This window comes from Melanerpes formicivorus, unplaced genomic scaffold (assembly GCF_026170545.1).
Source record: "Melanerpes formicivorus ecotype bairdi unplaced genomic scaffold, bMelFor1.0.p_v2 SCAF_10, whole genome shotgun sequence".
Lineage (NCBI taxonomy): Eukaryota > Metazoa > Chordata > Aves > Piciformes > Picidae > Melanerpes > Melanerpes formicivorus.
The window spans coordinates 23,025,140-23,041,107 of record NW_027142362.1 but is presented as its reverse complement, the minus strand read 5'-3'; the positions used below and the strand labels follow the sequence as shown (position 1 = coordinate 23,041,107).

The 15,968-nt window shown below is 62.7% G+C and overlaps 2 protein-coding genes across 2 annotated transcripts; one reads left to right on the top strand and one right to left on the bottom strand.

Moving 5' to 3' along the window:
- The first annotated feature begins 1,494 nt into the window (after positions 1–1,494).
- On the top strand, positions 1,495–8,545 carry CCDC33 (coiled-coil domain containing 33). Its single transcript, XM_068144278.1, has 11 exons — positions 1,495–1,542; positions 1,983–2,089; positions 2,856–2,889; positions 3,846–4,041; positions 4,754–4,842; positions 6,398–6,529; positions 6,699–6,771; positions 7,004–7,125; positions 7,390–7,473; positions 7,579–7,674; positions 8,213–8,545. The coding sequence occupies exons 1-11, from the start codon at positions 1,513–1,515 to the stop codon at positions 8,273–8,275; spliced, it is 1,026 nt and encodes a 341-aa protein (XP_068000379.1). The 5' UTR covers positions 1,495–1,512; the 3' UTR covers positions 8,276–8,545.
- Positions 8,308–14,408, bottom strand: CYP11A1 (cytochrome P450 family 11 subfamily A member 1). The gene is given in 10 exon segments (XM_068144277.1): positions 8,308–8,834; positions 8,985–9,176; positions 9,346–9,424; positions 9,553–9,719; positions 9,810–9,970; positions 10,668–10,871; positions 12,424–12,623; positions 13,436–13,591; positions 14,128–14,276; positions 14,278–14,408. Coding segments are annotated over 10 exon segments (1,533 nt in total). The 5' UTR covers positions 14,380–14,408; the 3' UTR covers positions 8,308–8,711.
- Between the last annotated feature and the right edge of the window lie 1,560 nt (positions 14,409–15,968).

Below are 15,968 nucleotides of genomic sequence, written 5' to 3'. Positions count from 1 at the left end.
ACCTGCTGGTGCCAGCCACTCAGTCACTGACCTCCTTGGTTCTGAGATAAGGAAATGGGAAGGGGATGGTGAGAGGCCGAAGGCTGGAAGGGAGTAGTGGCAGGTGGGCAGTGTTGGCTTTGGCAGCAGCAGTGGGGCGGTGCAATGGCCAAAGGGCTGCTGAAGGGGATGAGCTGTGGTCTCCCCAGGGCAAGGAGCAGCAGGGGCAGCTGCCTGCATCCAGCAGGCACCCCTGGTGCCAGCACACCCAAGCTCATGTGCCAGGGAAGGAGTTTCCCCCCCACAAGCCATCACCCCAAGGGGGTTCCAGACCAGCCAACCAGTTTGCTGATGCTACCAAACTGGGAGGAGTGGCTGAGCCCCTGCCAGGCTGTGCTGCCAGCCCCCCAGGCCTGGCCAGGCTGCAGAACTGGGCACAGGAGGAGAACCTCCTGAGATTCCACCAGGGCAAGTACAGGGTCCTGCAGCTGGGGAGCAACAACCTCCTGCAGCAGCACAGGGGAGGGAAAGCAGCTCCCTGGGGAAGGAGCTGGGAGTGCTGGTGGGCAGCAAGTTCCCCAGGAGCCAGCACTGTGCCCTCACAGCCAAGGGGGCAAATGGTGTCCTGGGGTGCCTGAGGAAGAGTGTGGCCAGCAGGCTGGGGGAGGTTCTCTTCCCCTTCTGCTCTGCCTCAGGCCAAATTTGGAGTCCTGTGTCCAGATCTGGGCTCCCCCAGTTCAAGAGGGATAGGGAACTGCTGGAGAGAGTCCAGGGCAGGCTGGGAAGCTGCTGAGGGGCCTGGAGCAGCTCTGGGAGCAGCAAAGGCTGAGAGCCCTGGGGCTGAGAGCCTGGAACAGAGCAGCCCCAGAGGGGAGCTGAGCAATGCTCAGCAAGAGCTGAAGGGTGAGGGGCAGGAGGCTGGGGCCAGACTCTGCTCAGTGGTGCCCAGGGACAGGCCAAGGAGCAAGGGGCACAAACTGGAGCCCAGGAGGCTCCATCTGAGCAGGTGGGGAAACTTCTTTGGTGTGAGGCTGCTGGAGGCCTGGAGCAGGCTGCCCAGAGAGGTTGTGGAGTCTCCTGGTGTGGAGAGCTTCCAACCCCCCCTGGGCATGGTGCTGCTGGGCAGGCTGCTGTGGGTGCCCTGCTCTGGCAGAGGGGTTGGACTGGGTGAGCTCCAGAGGTCCCCTCCATGCCCACCCTGCTGGGATGCCACGGGGTGCAGTGGGGGATCTGGGGGCCCTGAGCTGCTGCAGGGAGCAGTTGCTAAGAGCAGGGCTGTGTTGTGGCAACTGCTGCTGCCACGCAGGGCTGCAGGAGCTCCCCTGCCACCTAAATCCCTCTGCCGGCAGAGAGGGCTTGGGAGAAGCAGCTTCTCCTCATGCTCCAAGCCCCTAGCATCGCTGTGAGTCCACCCCGGGGTGGCGCCACGGGGCCAGGCTGTTTGGCCAGGGGGTGGCAGAGCTGCTGGGGTGTTTGGGGCAGGCAGAGCCTGGCAACCCCCGCCGGGCAGGGCAGGCTGCTGGAGCAGGGATCATGATCTACTACAGATCCTTCTCCTCCACTGTGAGTGCTGGGGGGCTGGGGGTGGGGCTGGGGGCCACCACTGTGGCCCCAGTGTCACCAGCAGGATCTGAGGACCCCCTGGGACAGCAGGCAGTCTGGGTTACTTTTGGTCCCAGCCAAATTTCCTCCTGAGATGATGCTCAAAGTCCTCCTCATCCTCAGGAGAAGACCTTCCAGCCCTGTGGCCACACCGTCTGACTCCCCAGCCCCAAAAGTTGGTGGGGGGAGGGAAGGGGAGGGAGGGCTTGAGGCATTGCAGCCAGCCAGGACAGATTGCTGGGGGGCAGGGCTGGATCCTGATCCCAAAGCAATGATGGCAAAGGTGTTTGGTTTTCTCCTCCAGGCCAAACCCATGAGAGCTGCTCCTGGCTGTGGGGAAGGGGCTGAAGGAGCCCTGTGCTCCCCAGCCTGCTCCTCAGCCTCCTGCTGTCTCTTGCCAGCTCCACCAGGATGCTCTGCCCCTCCCAGCAGCTGAGGCCGTGGCCAGCACCCTGCCTGGCCAGCAGCCATTCCCTCCTGAGATGGGAGCACCCCTGCAGGAGCAGAGGTATGGTGGCCACTTGTCTCCTCCTCATCCCCTTTGGGGTGGTTTCCTCCTTCATCCTCCCCACGTTTTGCTCAGCAGCTTTTCCTCCTTTCCCTTTGCTGCTGACCTTCCTCCCCACCTCCCCCAGGCTCCCCCCTTTGCTGCTGACCTTCCTCCCCACCTCCCCCAGGCTCCCCCCTTTGCTGCTGACCTTCCTCCCCACCTCCCCCAGGCTCCCCCCTTTGTTGCTGACCTTCCTCCCCACCTCCCCCAGGCTCCCCCTTTTGCTGCTGACCTTCCTCCCCACCTCCCCCAGGCTCCTCCCTTTGCTGCTGACCTTCCTCCCCACCTCCTCCAGGCTCCCCCCTTTGCTGCTGGCCTTCCTCCCCACCTCCCCCAGGCTCCTCCCTTTGCTGCTGACCTTCCTCCCCACCTCCCCCAGGCTTCCCTCTTTGCTGCTGACCTTCCTCCTTACCTGCCCCAGGCTCCCCCCTGCGCTGCATCCCCATCCCTGGGAGGTCTTCATGGCCAGGTGGGATGTGGCCTCGGGCAGCCTGGGCTCGTGGAAGGTGTCCCTGCCCATGGCAGGGAGGCTGGGACTGGATGATCTCTAAGGTCCCTTCCAACCCAAAGCATTCTGTGACCCCCACCAGCACTTGCCTTGCCCCCTGGTAGCCCAAAACAGGTCCCCATCCCCTAGTGAGGGTTTCTTGGCCAAGGCTTTGCTGGTGCTTGGCTCTGGTGGGAGCAGCTGGCCAAGGCTGTCCCCTCTCTTTCTGCTCCACAGGTCCCAAGAGGCCCCAGGGGGCCACCAGGAGCCAGTGAGTGCTGGGAAGATGAGGGAGTAGGGGACACTGGGGGGTCTGGGAGGGGAGAGCAGTGTCCCCAGGGTGGGTTATGGGTCCTGTGGGGGCAGAAGCCAGGCTGATGTCAGCTCTGTGCCACCAGGGAGTGAAGGTGTGGGGCAGGGGGGACAGCCCCTGAGTTTGTCTTGGGCATGAATCAAGTCCTGCTCTGGGGAGGATGGAGCTGAGCCCCTGGCTCCACCTGCCCCCCTCCCCCATCCCCTACCTTGTCCCCCTTCCCCAAGGCTGCCTGCTGCTGCTGCACCCCCTGCCCAAGGCCAGCTCCAAGGCTGGCAACTGGGAGCCAGGGGAGCAGGGGGATGCAGCTCCCTCCAGCCAAGGTCCCAACTGGGCAGATCCTTTCCACAGCCCAGCCTGGCAGGAGGGAGCCAGGAGGGCCAGCAAAGCCTCAGGGAGTTGTTGACCCCCAGCAGCAGCCCCCAGGGTGTTCCCAAGGTGCTAACTCTGGACTGATCATATCAAACCTTCCCTTGTCCTTCACCACCTCCCTCCTTCTAAAGGCCTGCAAAGTCCTGCCAAGGTCAGAGCTTGAGGCTGACCCCAGCTCCAGCACTGGGCCACCTCCTCTTCTGGGGAGGGCTGGGATTCCCCCAGGGGGTAGGAGGAAGAGATGGAGGTGGGGAAATGGTGGGGGAGGGACTCTGTTGTGTACAGGGTGAGGTGGGTGGGTGGAGAGGAGAAGGTTTGGAGGGAGAAGGGTGGTTGGATGGATGGAGGGAGAAGAGAAGAACAGATAAGAGAAAGATGGATGGATGGATGGAGGGGTGGATGGGTGGGTGGATGGATGGCTGGCTGCAAGACCAGGGGCACAGCTCTTCCATGATGAGTCTAACCCTCAAGATGAAGCTCTTGGTGCTGGGCAGCAGCCTGGCTGGCAGCAGGGTGCCAGCAGTTCTGCTCTGGGCTGGCAGGAGGCAAGCAGCTACCGCCTGGTGCTGATGAGGATGGCAGGGGACCTCCTGTCCCTGCGGCACCGTGCCACCAGCCTGGAGGTGGAGAACAGGCACCTGAGGGACAGCCTGGCCTCACAGCAGGAGCTGGGCCAGGCCCTGCTGGACGACGCTGACCTGGAGGTCATGACCCGTGAGGAGCTGCTGGACAGGCTGGGTGCGTGCTGGGGATGGGGGAGCTGGCAGCCTGGCCTGCAGCAGGCAGAGTGTGGCCAGCAGGAGCAGGGAGGTGATTGTGCCCTGGGCTCAGCACTGCTTAGGCCACAGCTTGAGTCCTGTGTCCAGCTCTGGGCTCCTCAGTTTCAGAAGGAGATTGAGAGACTTGAAGGTGTCCAGAGAAGGGCAAGGAGGCTGGGGAGGGGTCTGGAGCACAGCCCTGGGAGGAGAGGCTGAGGGAGCTGGGCTTGCTTAGCCTGCAGAAGAGGAGGCTCAGGGGAGACCTTCTTGCTCTCTGCAACTGCCTGCAGGGAGGTTGTCACCAGCTGGGGGTTGGTCTCTTGTGCCAGGCAGGCAAGCAGCCCCAGAAGAAGAGGACACAGTCTGCAGCTGTGCCAGGGGAGGTTGAGGCTGGAGGGGAGGAGAAAGTTGTTGGCAGCAAGAGGAATTGGCCCTTGGGCTGTGCTGCCCAGGGAGGTGGTGGAGTCCCCATGGCTGGAGGTGTTGCAGAGGGGATTGGATGTGGCCCTTGGAGCCATGGTTGAGCTGTCAGGAGGTGCTGGGTGACAGCTGGGACTTGATCAACTCTGAGGTCTCTTCCAATCTGCTTGATTCTGTGATTCTATAAGAGGAGCCTCCTGGCTGGCACAGCAGCAGGAAGGACTATGCCAGCCCCTGGCTGGGTGGTGAGGAGGTGCCCTGGGCTGTTGCAGGCACCCTCAGGCGCAAGCTGGCAGCCAGCACAGCGGAGATGAGGAGGCTGAGGGACCGAGTGCAGAAGCTGCAGAACGAGCTGATCCGGGTAGGGACACCATCAGGAGTGGGGCAGGGAGGGCACCAGGGAGTCCATCATGGCACCCCCATAGCCCAGCAGGTGTTTGAGTGGCATCCTGGCCTGCAGCAGGCAGAGTGTGGCCAGCAGGAGCAGGGAGGTGATTGTGCCCTGGGCTCAGCACTGCTTAGGCCACAGCTTGAGTCCTGTGTCCAGCTCTGGGCTCCTCAGTTTCAGAAGGAGATTGAGAGACTTGAAGGTGTCCAGAGAAGGGCAAGGAGGCTGGGGAGGGGTCTGGGGCACAGCCCTGTGAGGGGAGGCTGAGGGAGCTGGGCTTGCTTAGCCTGCAGAAGAGGAGGCTCAGGGGAGACCTTCTTGCTCTCTGCAGCTCCCTGCAGGGAGGTTGGAGCCAGCTGGGGCTTGGTCTCTTGTGCCAGGCAGGCAAGCAGCCCCAGAACAAGAGGACACAGTCTCATGTAACAAGTCCAAGTGCCAGGTGCTGCACTTTGGCTACAGCAATCCCATGCAGAGCTACAGGCTGGGGTCAGAGTGGCTAAGAGTTGCCAAACAGAGAGGGACCTGGGGGTGCTGATCGACAGCTGCTTAAACATGAGCCAGCAGTGTGCCCAAGTGGCCAAGAGGGCCAATGGCATCCTGGCCTGCATTAGGAATAGTGTGGCCAGCAGGAGCAGGGAGGTCATTGTGCCCTGTGCTCAGCACTGGTTAGGCTGCACCTTGAATCCTGTGTCCAGTTCTGGGCCCCTCTGTTTAAGAAGGACATCGAAACACTTGAAGGTGTCCAGAGAAGGGCAACAAGGCTGGGGAGGGGTCTGGAGCACAGCCCTGGGAGGAGAGGCTGAGGGAGCTGGGGTTGTTTAGCCTGGAGAAGAGGAGGCTCAGGGGAGACCTCATTGCCCTCTACAACTACCTGAAGGGAGGTTGTAGCCAGGCAGAGGTTGGCCTCTTCTCCCAGGCACCCAGCACCAGAACAAGAGGACACAGTCTCAGGCTGCACCAGGTGAGGTTTAGGCTGGAGGTTAGGAGGAAGTTTTACACAGAGAGAGTGATTGCCCATTGGGATGTGCTGCCCAGGGGGGGTGGTGGAGTCAGCATCTTGGGAGGTGTTCAAGAGGGGATTGGATGTGGCATTTGGTGCCATGGTCTAGTCATGGGTCTGTGGTGACAGGTTGGACTCGATGGTCCTCGAGGTCTCTTCCAACCTTGGTGATTCTGTGGTACTGTGAAGCTGTGCCAGGGGAGGTTTAGGCTTGATCTTAGAAAGAAGTTCTTCCCAGACAGAGAGATTGGCCTTGGGAACGTGCTGCCCAGGGAGGTGGTGGAGTCAGCATCTCAGGAGGTGCTTAAGAAGGGGCTGGATGAGGCACTCAGTGCCATGGCCTGGTTGATGAGTTCGGGTTGGGTGTCTGGTTGGACTTGATGATCTTGGAGGTCTCTGCCAACCTGCCTGACTCTGTGGTTCCGAGAGCCCCACCAGGAGGCGTTCTCAGCCCTACAAACAATGCCTCGTGGCTTGAGGCTCAGCACAAAGAGTCCCTGGGGGCTTTTCTCCTTCCCCCCCTCCCAGAAGAACGACCGGGAGAACGATCTGGTGCTGCTGCAGAGAGCCCAGCAGCAGCAGCAAGCCATGCTGAGGAGGTGGCAGGAGAAGGTGGCCAGGACAAAGGGCTTGGAGGAGATGGTGAGGCAGCAGGAGAAGGTGAGTTGAGGAGGGTAAGGCTGGGGTGGGAAGGACAGCCTGAGGACCCTCTGGGGCCATCCCTCCCCTTCCTGAGTGCTGCCTGGTCCCAGAACCACCGTGGCCGGAGGGACATGGTGGTCATCGCGGCCTTTTGTAGGCCTGGGGACAACTCTGCTCTCTCCCTCAGGTGATCCAGATGATGGAGCAGATGCTGCAGAGGCAGGTCTCCAGGGTGGGCAGAAGCACTGAGAAGCCAGAGGGTAGGTACCAGTGGAGATGGGAACCCTCGGGGTGCTGGGAGCCACACACAGCTGCGGGGCTCCACTGGGGGCCATCTGCTTCTGACCATGAGGTGGTCTGGGGCTGGGGGTTCAGAGCTGGGCTTGAGCCCCTCCGGCTGGGCTGGGGGAGGTGAGGGCTTGCTCCTAGCCCCCATCTGTGCGTGGGGGTGGGGTGTGTAGGACAGGTCCCAGTGACCTCCCCCACCCCCAGGGGATGCTGTCTCCAAGGAGGTGTACACCACCCTGCTGGCCGAGAACCGCAGGCTGCGGGAGGAGCTGGCCAGGGTCCCCCAGCCCTCACCCCGCATCGCCCTGCAGCCCCCAGCCCTGCCGGTGAGATCGAGAGGGGCGGACGGGGGGGGGGGGGGGGAGAAAGGGAGGAGCGGGAGGGCACAGGACCGGGATTCAGAGGGGTGGGGGGGCTGAGCCGTGGCGCCCCAGAAGGCAGCGCTGGGTATAAGTGGGCACACTGGGAGGGGGGGGTGGGGGGGAGTGGGGGGGTTTGTCCCCACTGTGAGCAGCAGCTGGGAAGGTGGGGGATGGGGGGTGGGATTTTTCCCAGCCTTTCCCGGTTCCTGCTCACCTCCTGGCCCACAGGCTGCTTTTTGGGGGGTGGAGAAGCTGTCTCTGCTGGCCAGGCTGGAGGAGGCACAAGCCCGCGGGCGGGTGCTGGAGAGGCAGGTGGGTGTTGAGGAGGGGGAGGGGAGGACTCGGGGGGGGTGTCCAGCTGACACTGGGGGGCCCCCAAACCTTGGAGACAAGCAGCGTGGTTTGGGTCTGTGGCAGCTGGAGAGGGCAGCGAGGAGCTGGGGCCGGGAGAAGCAGGAGCTCGGCACTCGCCTGCTGGAGCAGGAGCACGGCTTCCAGCACGCCCCCATCGCGGTGAGCACCCCGGGGGGGGGACCGAGGACACCCCACACGGGGGCTGGCTTCTGAGCTTTGGGGACAGGAGGAAGGAGAGGGGCTCAGAGCTACCCCTCTGCACCTAGGAAGCTCTTGGGGGAGCTGAGGGGGTCTCCAGCCCCACCTCGATGTGGGATTTGCCTTGGTTTCCCTGCAGGACCCCGGGAAAGAGGGAGGGGGGGAACAGTGGTCCTGAGGGCTGCAGGATTCTCCAGGAAGCCCAGGAGATTTCCCCCCCTTTCCCCCCAACCCCATTTATTTCAGCCTTTCCATCCCTTCCTGATGTCCCCCAGAGATTGGGGGGACAGGGGGATGGATTTCCACCTCCCTGAGAGCTTTTTAGGTTGCCCAGGGAGGTCGTGGGTGTCCCCTGCCTGGAGGTGGTCAAGGTCAGGCTGGATGAGGCCCTCAGCAGCCTGGGCTGGGGGGACGTGTCCGTGCCCATGGCAGGGGAATGGAACTGGATGATCTTGAAGGTCCTTTCCAACCTTTCCCTGATTTTCCTGTTGTCCCCCAGAACCTGCCAGCGGTCTCCACCACCTCCCCAAGAAGACCCCAGCTCCTGCCCCCCTTACCCTAACCCATCCCTGGTGAGACACAGAGAGAGAGAGACCAGGACACCTCAGGCTGGCAAACAGGAGCTGAAGCTTTTCCAGAGTGGTGGAATTCCAGAGTCAAGCAGAGGGCGAAGCAAAACACGAGAAGGCACCAGAGGAGCGTCACTGTGGTCTCCAGTGTGGTCCTTGGGGACCCTCAGGCAGCAACCTCCCCCTCCCCCCCACCCAGCCACCCAGCCCTGGTGGTGCCAGGGCTGCTGGCAGGGCCGGGATCGCTCCGCTTTATCTCCCCCCCGTGGCGTAAAGCTCAGCCTTGAGCGAAGGCAGGGATGCATCAAGCCAAGGTTGTGGCCCTGAAAGCCTCCCAGCCGGCCCCAAAATCACATCCCCCCCAGGGCCACAGCCTGGCTGTAGAGGACCTTGCTGGTCCTCGTTGGGAGCAGCTGGGAGTCCTCCTCCTCAAGCCTGGGCTTCGAGGGGCCGCAAGGTCAGGTAGATAGGTTTGTCGGGCAGCAGGATGAGCTCAAACCTGGTCCCCACCTCCACAGCTCTCATGGTTTCAATCTTGAAGTTCTCCAGGATCTGGGAGGGAAGAGGAGGAGGAGGAGGAGGAGGAGGGGGAAAAGAAAAACAAACCGAACAAAACCATCAGATGGAAAAAAGCTTGGAGCTGCCCCGGCCCCGGGGGCGCCGAGCCGCCTCCCCTCTGCCCCCCGGCAGCGCCATGCCCACCTGCATGAGGAAGAGCTGCATCTCCAGCTCGGCGATCCTGCGGCCCAGGCACTGCCTGGGACCAAACCCAAAGCCCAGCCCCTTGAAGTGCTTGGGGCCGTCAGCCAGCCAGCGCTGGGGGATGAACTGCTCCGGCTTGGGGAAGACCTCAGGGTCCCGGCCCATGGCGTAGAGCCCGACCTGCACCAGCGTCTGCGGGGGGAAGGACCAAGCCCCCGGGCAGGAAGGGGGCGCAGGGATGGCATCCAGCCTTCCAGCCCCGGGGCTGCTCCTGCCGTCTCGGCCACGCCAGGTCCCGGCTCCAGCCAGAGCCCCAGGCAGAGCAGGTTGGCTTTGGTCCCTACCTGCTGGCCCTGCTCACCTTGGGGGGGATGCGGTAGTCCTGGAGGATGACCTCCTGCGTGGTGTACCTCTGCAGGGTCACCGCCACCGGGTGCAGCCTGCGGGGGGGAGGGGGTTGGACAGATTCCCACGCACCGGATTCTGGGGCACAGCCTGCCCCACCCACGTCCCAAAGTGCCTGGGGGGAGGGAAGGGGCTGGCGGCGGCTGGCGCTGTCCCTCCTCACCTGAGCGTCTCCTTGACGGCAGCCTTGAGGAGCCGGACGCTTTTCAGCATCTTCACCCTGTCCCCCGCTGCCTCCCGCTTGGCAGCCAGGACCTCTGCCCTCAGCTGCTCCTGCACCCCCGGGGACCTTGCCAGCTCGAACATGGCCCACTGCAGCGTCATGGAGGTCTGCAGCAGGGGGCAGAGAGCAAAGCTCAGCCCCAGCCAGGACCTTCCCGACCCGCCCAGCCGCGCCCCCCACCCCCGCCCGCTCCTTACCGTGTCCACCCCGCCCGCCATCATCTCGGTGACGCTGGCCTTGATGTCATCCAGGGGCAGCTTGTCCTGGACAATGAGGCTGCAGAGGATCCCCATGTAGCCCTGGCTGCTCCGCCGCTGCAGCCGCAGCTCCCGGTACACGTTCTGGATGCATTTGTCCGCTGAGGAGACACCCAGAGGCCTTCCTCCCCCAGGGCCGGGGTGGAGGAGGAAGACACCAGAGGTGGCACTTTAGGAGCTCCTTGGCCCATGCTGGTGACTTTTACCTGGGAGCCTGCTTGCAGGCCCCAGCATCAGCTGGGTGGGCGCAGAGAAGGGAGGAGAGAGTATCCCAGTAGGGGCACAAGCTGTACACAGAGTGTCCTGGCTGCCAAAAGCCTCCCTGGGAGAGCTGCTTCTCTCAACCTGATGCCTGTCATCTGCCCTCCATCACTCCTGGATGGTTCCCTACTGTTCCATCCAGAGGTGGCACTTTAGGAGCTCCTTGGCCCATGCTGGTGGCTTTTCCCTGGGAGCTGGGAGCCTGCTTGCAGGACCAGCTTCAACTGGGTGGGCACAGAGAAGGGAGGAGAGAGTGTCCCAGTAGGGGCACAAGCTGTACACAGAGTGTCCTGGCTGCCAAAAGCCCCCCTGGAAGAGCTGCCTCTCTCAAGCTGATGCCTGTCATCTGCCCTCCATCACTCCTGGATGGTTCCCCAATAACTCCACCCCACCGGCTCCATCCTTCCTGGCCTTGGTGGGGCCACGCTGGGCGGCTGGACCCAGGAGGAGTTCTCCATGCCAGCAAGGTGAGGCTGCACCACGGAGCCAAACCCTCAGTGGTCCCTTGGGGAGGGGCGGGCAAGGGGGAGCACCTACCCTGGGAGAAGATGGCATCCCAGGCCCAGACATGGTCTCTCCACGTCTTGGCATTGAGGTGGCGGAGGAGGGCGGGCGGCAGGTAGAGCATGGGCGAGGTGGTGTGGAACATGAGGGTCACGGCGTCGATGAAGCGCTGAGCCTCGGGGTCCACAAAGTCCTGCAGCAGCCCCAGGCGCTCCCCATACAGCACGTGGCACACAGCTGGCGAGCACAGCAGCCCTCAGGGCCCTGCCAGGGGCAGGGGGCACCGTGTCTGTCCCCCCCCTCCGCTCTCCTGCGGCCAGTTCCATGGCTGTGAGGACCTAGCTTGGCCTCACTGCTTGCTCCAAGCAGTGCAGGGCCATGACAGCATCCCTGGTTGGGTAGGGTGGGCTAGCAGCTGGTGATGGAGAGGAGATCAACCACTGCTGTATGGAATCATAGAATAATTGTCAGGGTTGGAAGGGAGCTCAGGGCTCAGCCAGCTCCAACCCCCTGCCATGCCCAGGGACACCTCACACCACAGCAGCTTGCTCACAGCCATCTCCAGCCTGGCTGCAAACACCTCCAGGCAGGAGGCTTCCACCACCTCCCTGGGCAGCCTGTGCCAGGCTCTCACCACCCTCCTGGCCAACAACTTCTTCCTCACAGCCAATCTCAATCTCCCCACTTCTAGTTTTGCTCCATCCCCCCCAGTCCTATCCCTCCCTGACACCCTCCAAAGTCCCTCCCCAGCTTTCTTGCAGCCCCCTGCAGATCCTGGAAGGCCACCAGAAGGTCTCCTGGGAGCCTTCTCTTCATCAGACTGAACAGCCCAAACTTCTTAGCCTTTTCTTCTTATCAACACTGTTGAGTTGTTCTCTACTTGTCTGGAGAGAAGACCTCCCTCTAGACCCTATGGCTTTGAAGGAGAAGCTTCTTTGTCCACCCCTGAGGACAAAGATGGAGAGAGACTGTTTGCAAAGGCCTGCAGTGAGAGAACAAAGGCCAACAGCTTCAACCTAGAGCAAAGCAGATTTAGATTGGATGTGAGGAACAAGTTCTGCACCATGAGGCTGGTGGAACAGCAGATTGCCCAGGGAGGTGGTTGAGGCTCCAGCCCTGGAGATATTCAAGGCTCAGGGCAGCCTGATCTAGTTGAGGCTACCCCTGCTGACTGCAGAGGGGGTTGGACTGGATGCCCCTTGGAGGTCCCTTCCAACCCAGACCACTCTGTGGTTCTGAGAGCATAGTGTGTTGCCCATCAGGGAGAGAATAAGATAGGGTAGGATAGGATAGGATAGGACAGAATAATTACAGAATAAACCAGGTTGAAAAAGACCTTTGAGATCATCAAGTCCAACCTCTCACCCAGCACCATCTGATCAACTCAACCATGGCACCAAGTGCCTCAGCCAGGCTCTTCTTGAACACCTCCAGGCATGGGGACTCCACCACCTCCCTGGCAGCACAGCCCAAGGGCCAATCTCTCTTTCTATGTAGAATTTCTTCCCAACATCCATCCTAAACCTCCCCTGGCACAGTTTGAGACTGTGTCCTCTTGTTCTGGGACTGCTTGCCTGCCTGGCACAAGAGACCAACCCCCAGCTGGTGACAACCTCCCTGCAGGCAGTTGCAGAGAGCAAGAAGGTCTCCCCTGAGCCTCCTCTTCTGCAGGCTAAGCAAGCCCAGCTCCCTCAGCCTCTCCTCCCAGGGCTGTGCTCCAGACCCCTCCCCAAAGGGGATGTTTTGGGGACACAGGCAGACAGATAGAGGTCTTGCCCCTGGCACTCACACTCCAGGGCGAAGCGGAACAGCTCGTGGGTGAAGTCCGCGGTCCAGCGCCCCCTGCCGCTGCGCTCCGCCTGTGCCCGTGCCCGCCGCACGAAGTCCTCCCCCACCTGGCTCAGCAGCGGCACGAAACCCTCCACCACCCCTGGGGACAGCACCTCCTTGTTCAGCATCAGCCGGTCAGAGCGCCAGGCCTCCCCCGTCCTGTGGGACACCGAAGTCGGTAGGCTCAGAGGTATGTCGTGTCCCCCCCTCCTCCTGGAAGATGTCACCACCCCCTGCCACGGGCACGGTGCCACCCCCGTGTGCACATCACCCCCTGATTCTCCAGCTGCACAGAACTGTCAGGGCTGGAAGGGAGCTCAAGGCTCAGCCAGTTCCAACCCCCTGCCATGGGCAGGGACACCTCACACCACAACAGCTTGCTCACAGCCACCTCCAGCCTGGCTGCAAACACCTCCAGGCAGGAGGCTTCCACCACCTCCCTGGGCAGCCTGGGCCAGGCTCTCACCACCCTCCTGGCCAACAACTTCTTCCTCACAGCCAACCTCAAGCTCCCCACTTCTAGTGCTGCTCCAGCCCCCCCACTCCTATCCCTCCCTGACACCCCACAGCAGAGGGGCAGGATCCTCTCCCTCCACCTCTGCCAATGGGCACTGGCAGCTCAGCTGCCCTTGGCCTTCTGGGCTGCCAGTGCCCATTGCTGCCTCCCTGGCCCAGGCCTCATTCCTGCCCCCCTCAGAGCTCTCCCAGACCCCTATCCCTCCCTCACACCCTCCAAAGTCCCTCCCCAGCTTGCTTGCAGCCCCCTGCAGATCCTGGGAGGCCACCAGAAGGTCTCCTGGGAGCCTTCTCCTCTCCAGCCTGCACAACCCCAACTCCCTCAGGCTGTGCTCACAGCAGAGCAGCTCCAGCCCTCTCCTTCCCACCACGCTCTGTGCCGGGGCCATTGTTCTAGCGCTTGGGAACCCCATTTTGAGGCGCTTCCCCCCCCCCAACCTCCCCCCCCAACTCACTTGAGGAGCACACCGTAAGGCTTGTTGCGATAGTCGCGATAAGCCACCCAGGGGGGGACGCTGAAGCGCTCCGGCAGCGCCCCCTCCGCCTGGAAGAGGGTGGCGGCGTCCCGGGGGCTGATGATGTTCACGCTCTCGTAGACGCCCAGCTTCTCCCTGCCGGGGCATGCAGTGGGGTCAGCCCTGCACCCTGGCCCCCACCCACCGCCCCTCCCACAGCCCCTCACCTCCCCACATCAACCCGTTTCTCCTGGCACCTCCAAGCACCCTACCTCCCACCCCCCAAACCTCAGCTTGTGGGTCCTGTTTGGGATCGGACCCCCCGGCAGGCACAGTGCTTGGGTGGGGGGTTGGATTCGGACACCCCCCCCCCCCCCCCGCCGTGCCTGGGTGGTGTCAGCTCCAGACCTTGGAAGATCATGGGAGAGGGGCAGAGCCCTTCTCCAGCCCCACAACCCCCCCACCTCTCATTCCCACATCCACCAGGCACGAGTGGGACTCCCCTCTTGACCCTGGCTGTGGCATCATGCCTGGTGGGCACACGGCAAGATGAGCTCCTCCGGCAGCTCAGCCACCTCCTCAAGCCCCCTCCAGACCGGAGCAGGGCTGGGAAGAGCAGCAGGAGCCCAGGCTGGAAAGGCTGCTGGGGCTGGGGGGTGCAGGGGAGGGGGCTGCCAGGGCTGCCACCTCACCTGTAAATGGGCCCAAACTGCTGGAACTTGCGAGCCATGATGTGGTGGACGTTGTGGAAGCCTCCCTCCTGCCAGAAGCGGTAGAGGTTGAGCCAGCCTGCCCTCCAGTCACCAGGCACCTGCTTGAAGGGTCGAGGAGTGGGCAGTTTGGGGGGGGGGGGTGGCAACCCCCGCAGCCCGGCGGCATCCCCCGGGTCGGGCGGGCAGGCATCCCAGCAAGGCTCCTGGCTTGGGCACAGCCCGGGCCAGCATGGGAGCGGGTGAGGGGAGAGGGAGTTGAGGGTGGCCTCGCTTTTATCCCCTGGCTGGCCTCGCTCAAGGAGAGAGCCTCTCGCCCGCCTCCCGATGAGTCACGGCCGGCCCAGGGCCGGGGGCAGGCTGCCGAGGCAGAAACTGGGGTATGGGGCAGCACATAAGGGCTGGCAGAGCACCCTCCCTCCTCAGCCTGGCCGTGAAGGGGTCTGTCAGGTCTGGAGGGGCATGGGGTGCCCAAAGAGGGGGCTGGCAGGTGGTTTGTGTCACCCCAGTACAAGCGGGGGTTGGGTTTGTACCCAGGGAGCAAAGGGTTTGACTGCCAAAGACAGGGGCAAAACAAGGTGGGTTAGAAGGAAAGCTCAGGCCTGAGGGCTCACCACGGAAGGTGACAGCTTTGGGGGCTACCTGCCCATCACTGGGGGTGCCTCATCTCTGCCTGCCCCAGCACAGAGAGCTCTGGGTGTTGCAGGTCTGCCCCTTCACAGGTTCTTCTTCATCAGCTGCCAGCTTAGTGCAGGAACCCCAAACACCCCCCCCCGTGGGAGGCAGAGGCTTTTGGGGGGACATGGCTCACCTAAGAGCTGGGGACAAAGCCCTCATACACCCAAACATGGTGGCAAACACCTTTCTTGTCCCTAAGCCCAGGAGCACCCACTCTTGACCAGCTGGCAATGGGAAGTGGGAGCATTAATGTGCAGGTGGCTGGCTGGAAGGTCCATGGGCTTTTGGAGGACACCTCTTTGGGGTGTCCCTGGGAAGGATGAGAATTCACAGTGTCACAGTACCTTAGAGGTTGGAAGGGAGCTCAAGAGATCATTGAGTCCAAACCCCCCCTGCAAAAGCAGGATCATAGAATCCCCAGGGCTGGAAGGGAGCTCCAGGCTCAGCCAGCTCCAACCCCCTGCCATGCCCAGGGACACCTCACACCACAGCAGCTTGCTCACAGCCACCTCCAGCCTGGCTGCAAACACCTCCAGGCAGGAGGCTTCCACCACCTCCCTGGGCAGCCTCTGCCAGGCTCTCACCACCCTCCTGGCCAACAACTTCTTCCTCACAGCCAATCTCAAGCTCCCCACTTCTAGGGCTGCTCCATCCCCCCCCAGTCCTATCCCTCCCTCACACCCTCCAAAGTCCCTCCCCAGCTTTCTTGCAGCCCCCTGCAGATCCTGGAAGGCCACCAGAAGGTCTCCTGGGAGCCTTCTCCTCTCCAGCCTGCACAACCCCAACTCCCTCAGTCTGTGCTCACAGCAGAGCAGCTCCAGCCCTCTGCTCCTCCTCCTGGCCCTTCTTTGGGCACCTTCCAGCCCCTCCAGATCCTTCCTGGCACAGAGGCTCCAGAGCTGGACGCAGCAGGTTTCTGGGTGTCCCTGGACTTCCCTTGGGGTGACCTGGAGGGGTCCCTGGGGGTCGACACCCCTCGGCCCTGCTGGGCTTCTCCTGATTTTAAACCTTTCCCAGGTTTTCCTTTTCCCCGGGAGCCGTCAGGAGGTGGAGGCAGCCCGGGCGGCTGAGCTGGGCTCGGCAGTGGCCGCTGAGACAGCGACGGACACCAGGGGGCGCATTTGTCCCGTCCGTGCTGCCACCTC

What these genes read in the sequence shown, in the direction of transcription:
- CCDC33 (XM_068144278.1), top strand. Translation starts at nt 1,513, where the DNA reads ATGATCTACTACAGATCCTTCTCCTCCACT. An exon ending in TGCAGCCCCCAGCCCTGCCG is followed by an intron (nt 7,126 to 7,389) that starts GTGAGATCGAGA and finishes CCTGGCCCACAG; the next exon opens with GCTGCTTTTTGGGGGGTGGA. An exon ending in GGCGGGTGCTGGAGAGGCAG is followed by an intron (nt 7,474 to 7,578) that starts GTGGGTGTTGAG and finishes GGTCTGTGGCAG; the next exon opens with CTGGAGAGGGCAGCGAGGAG.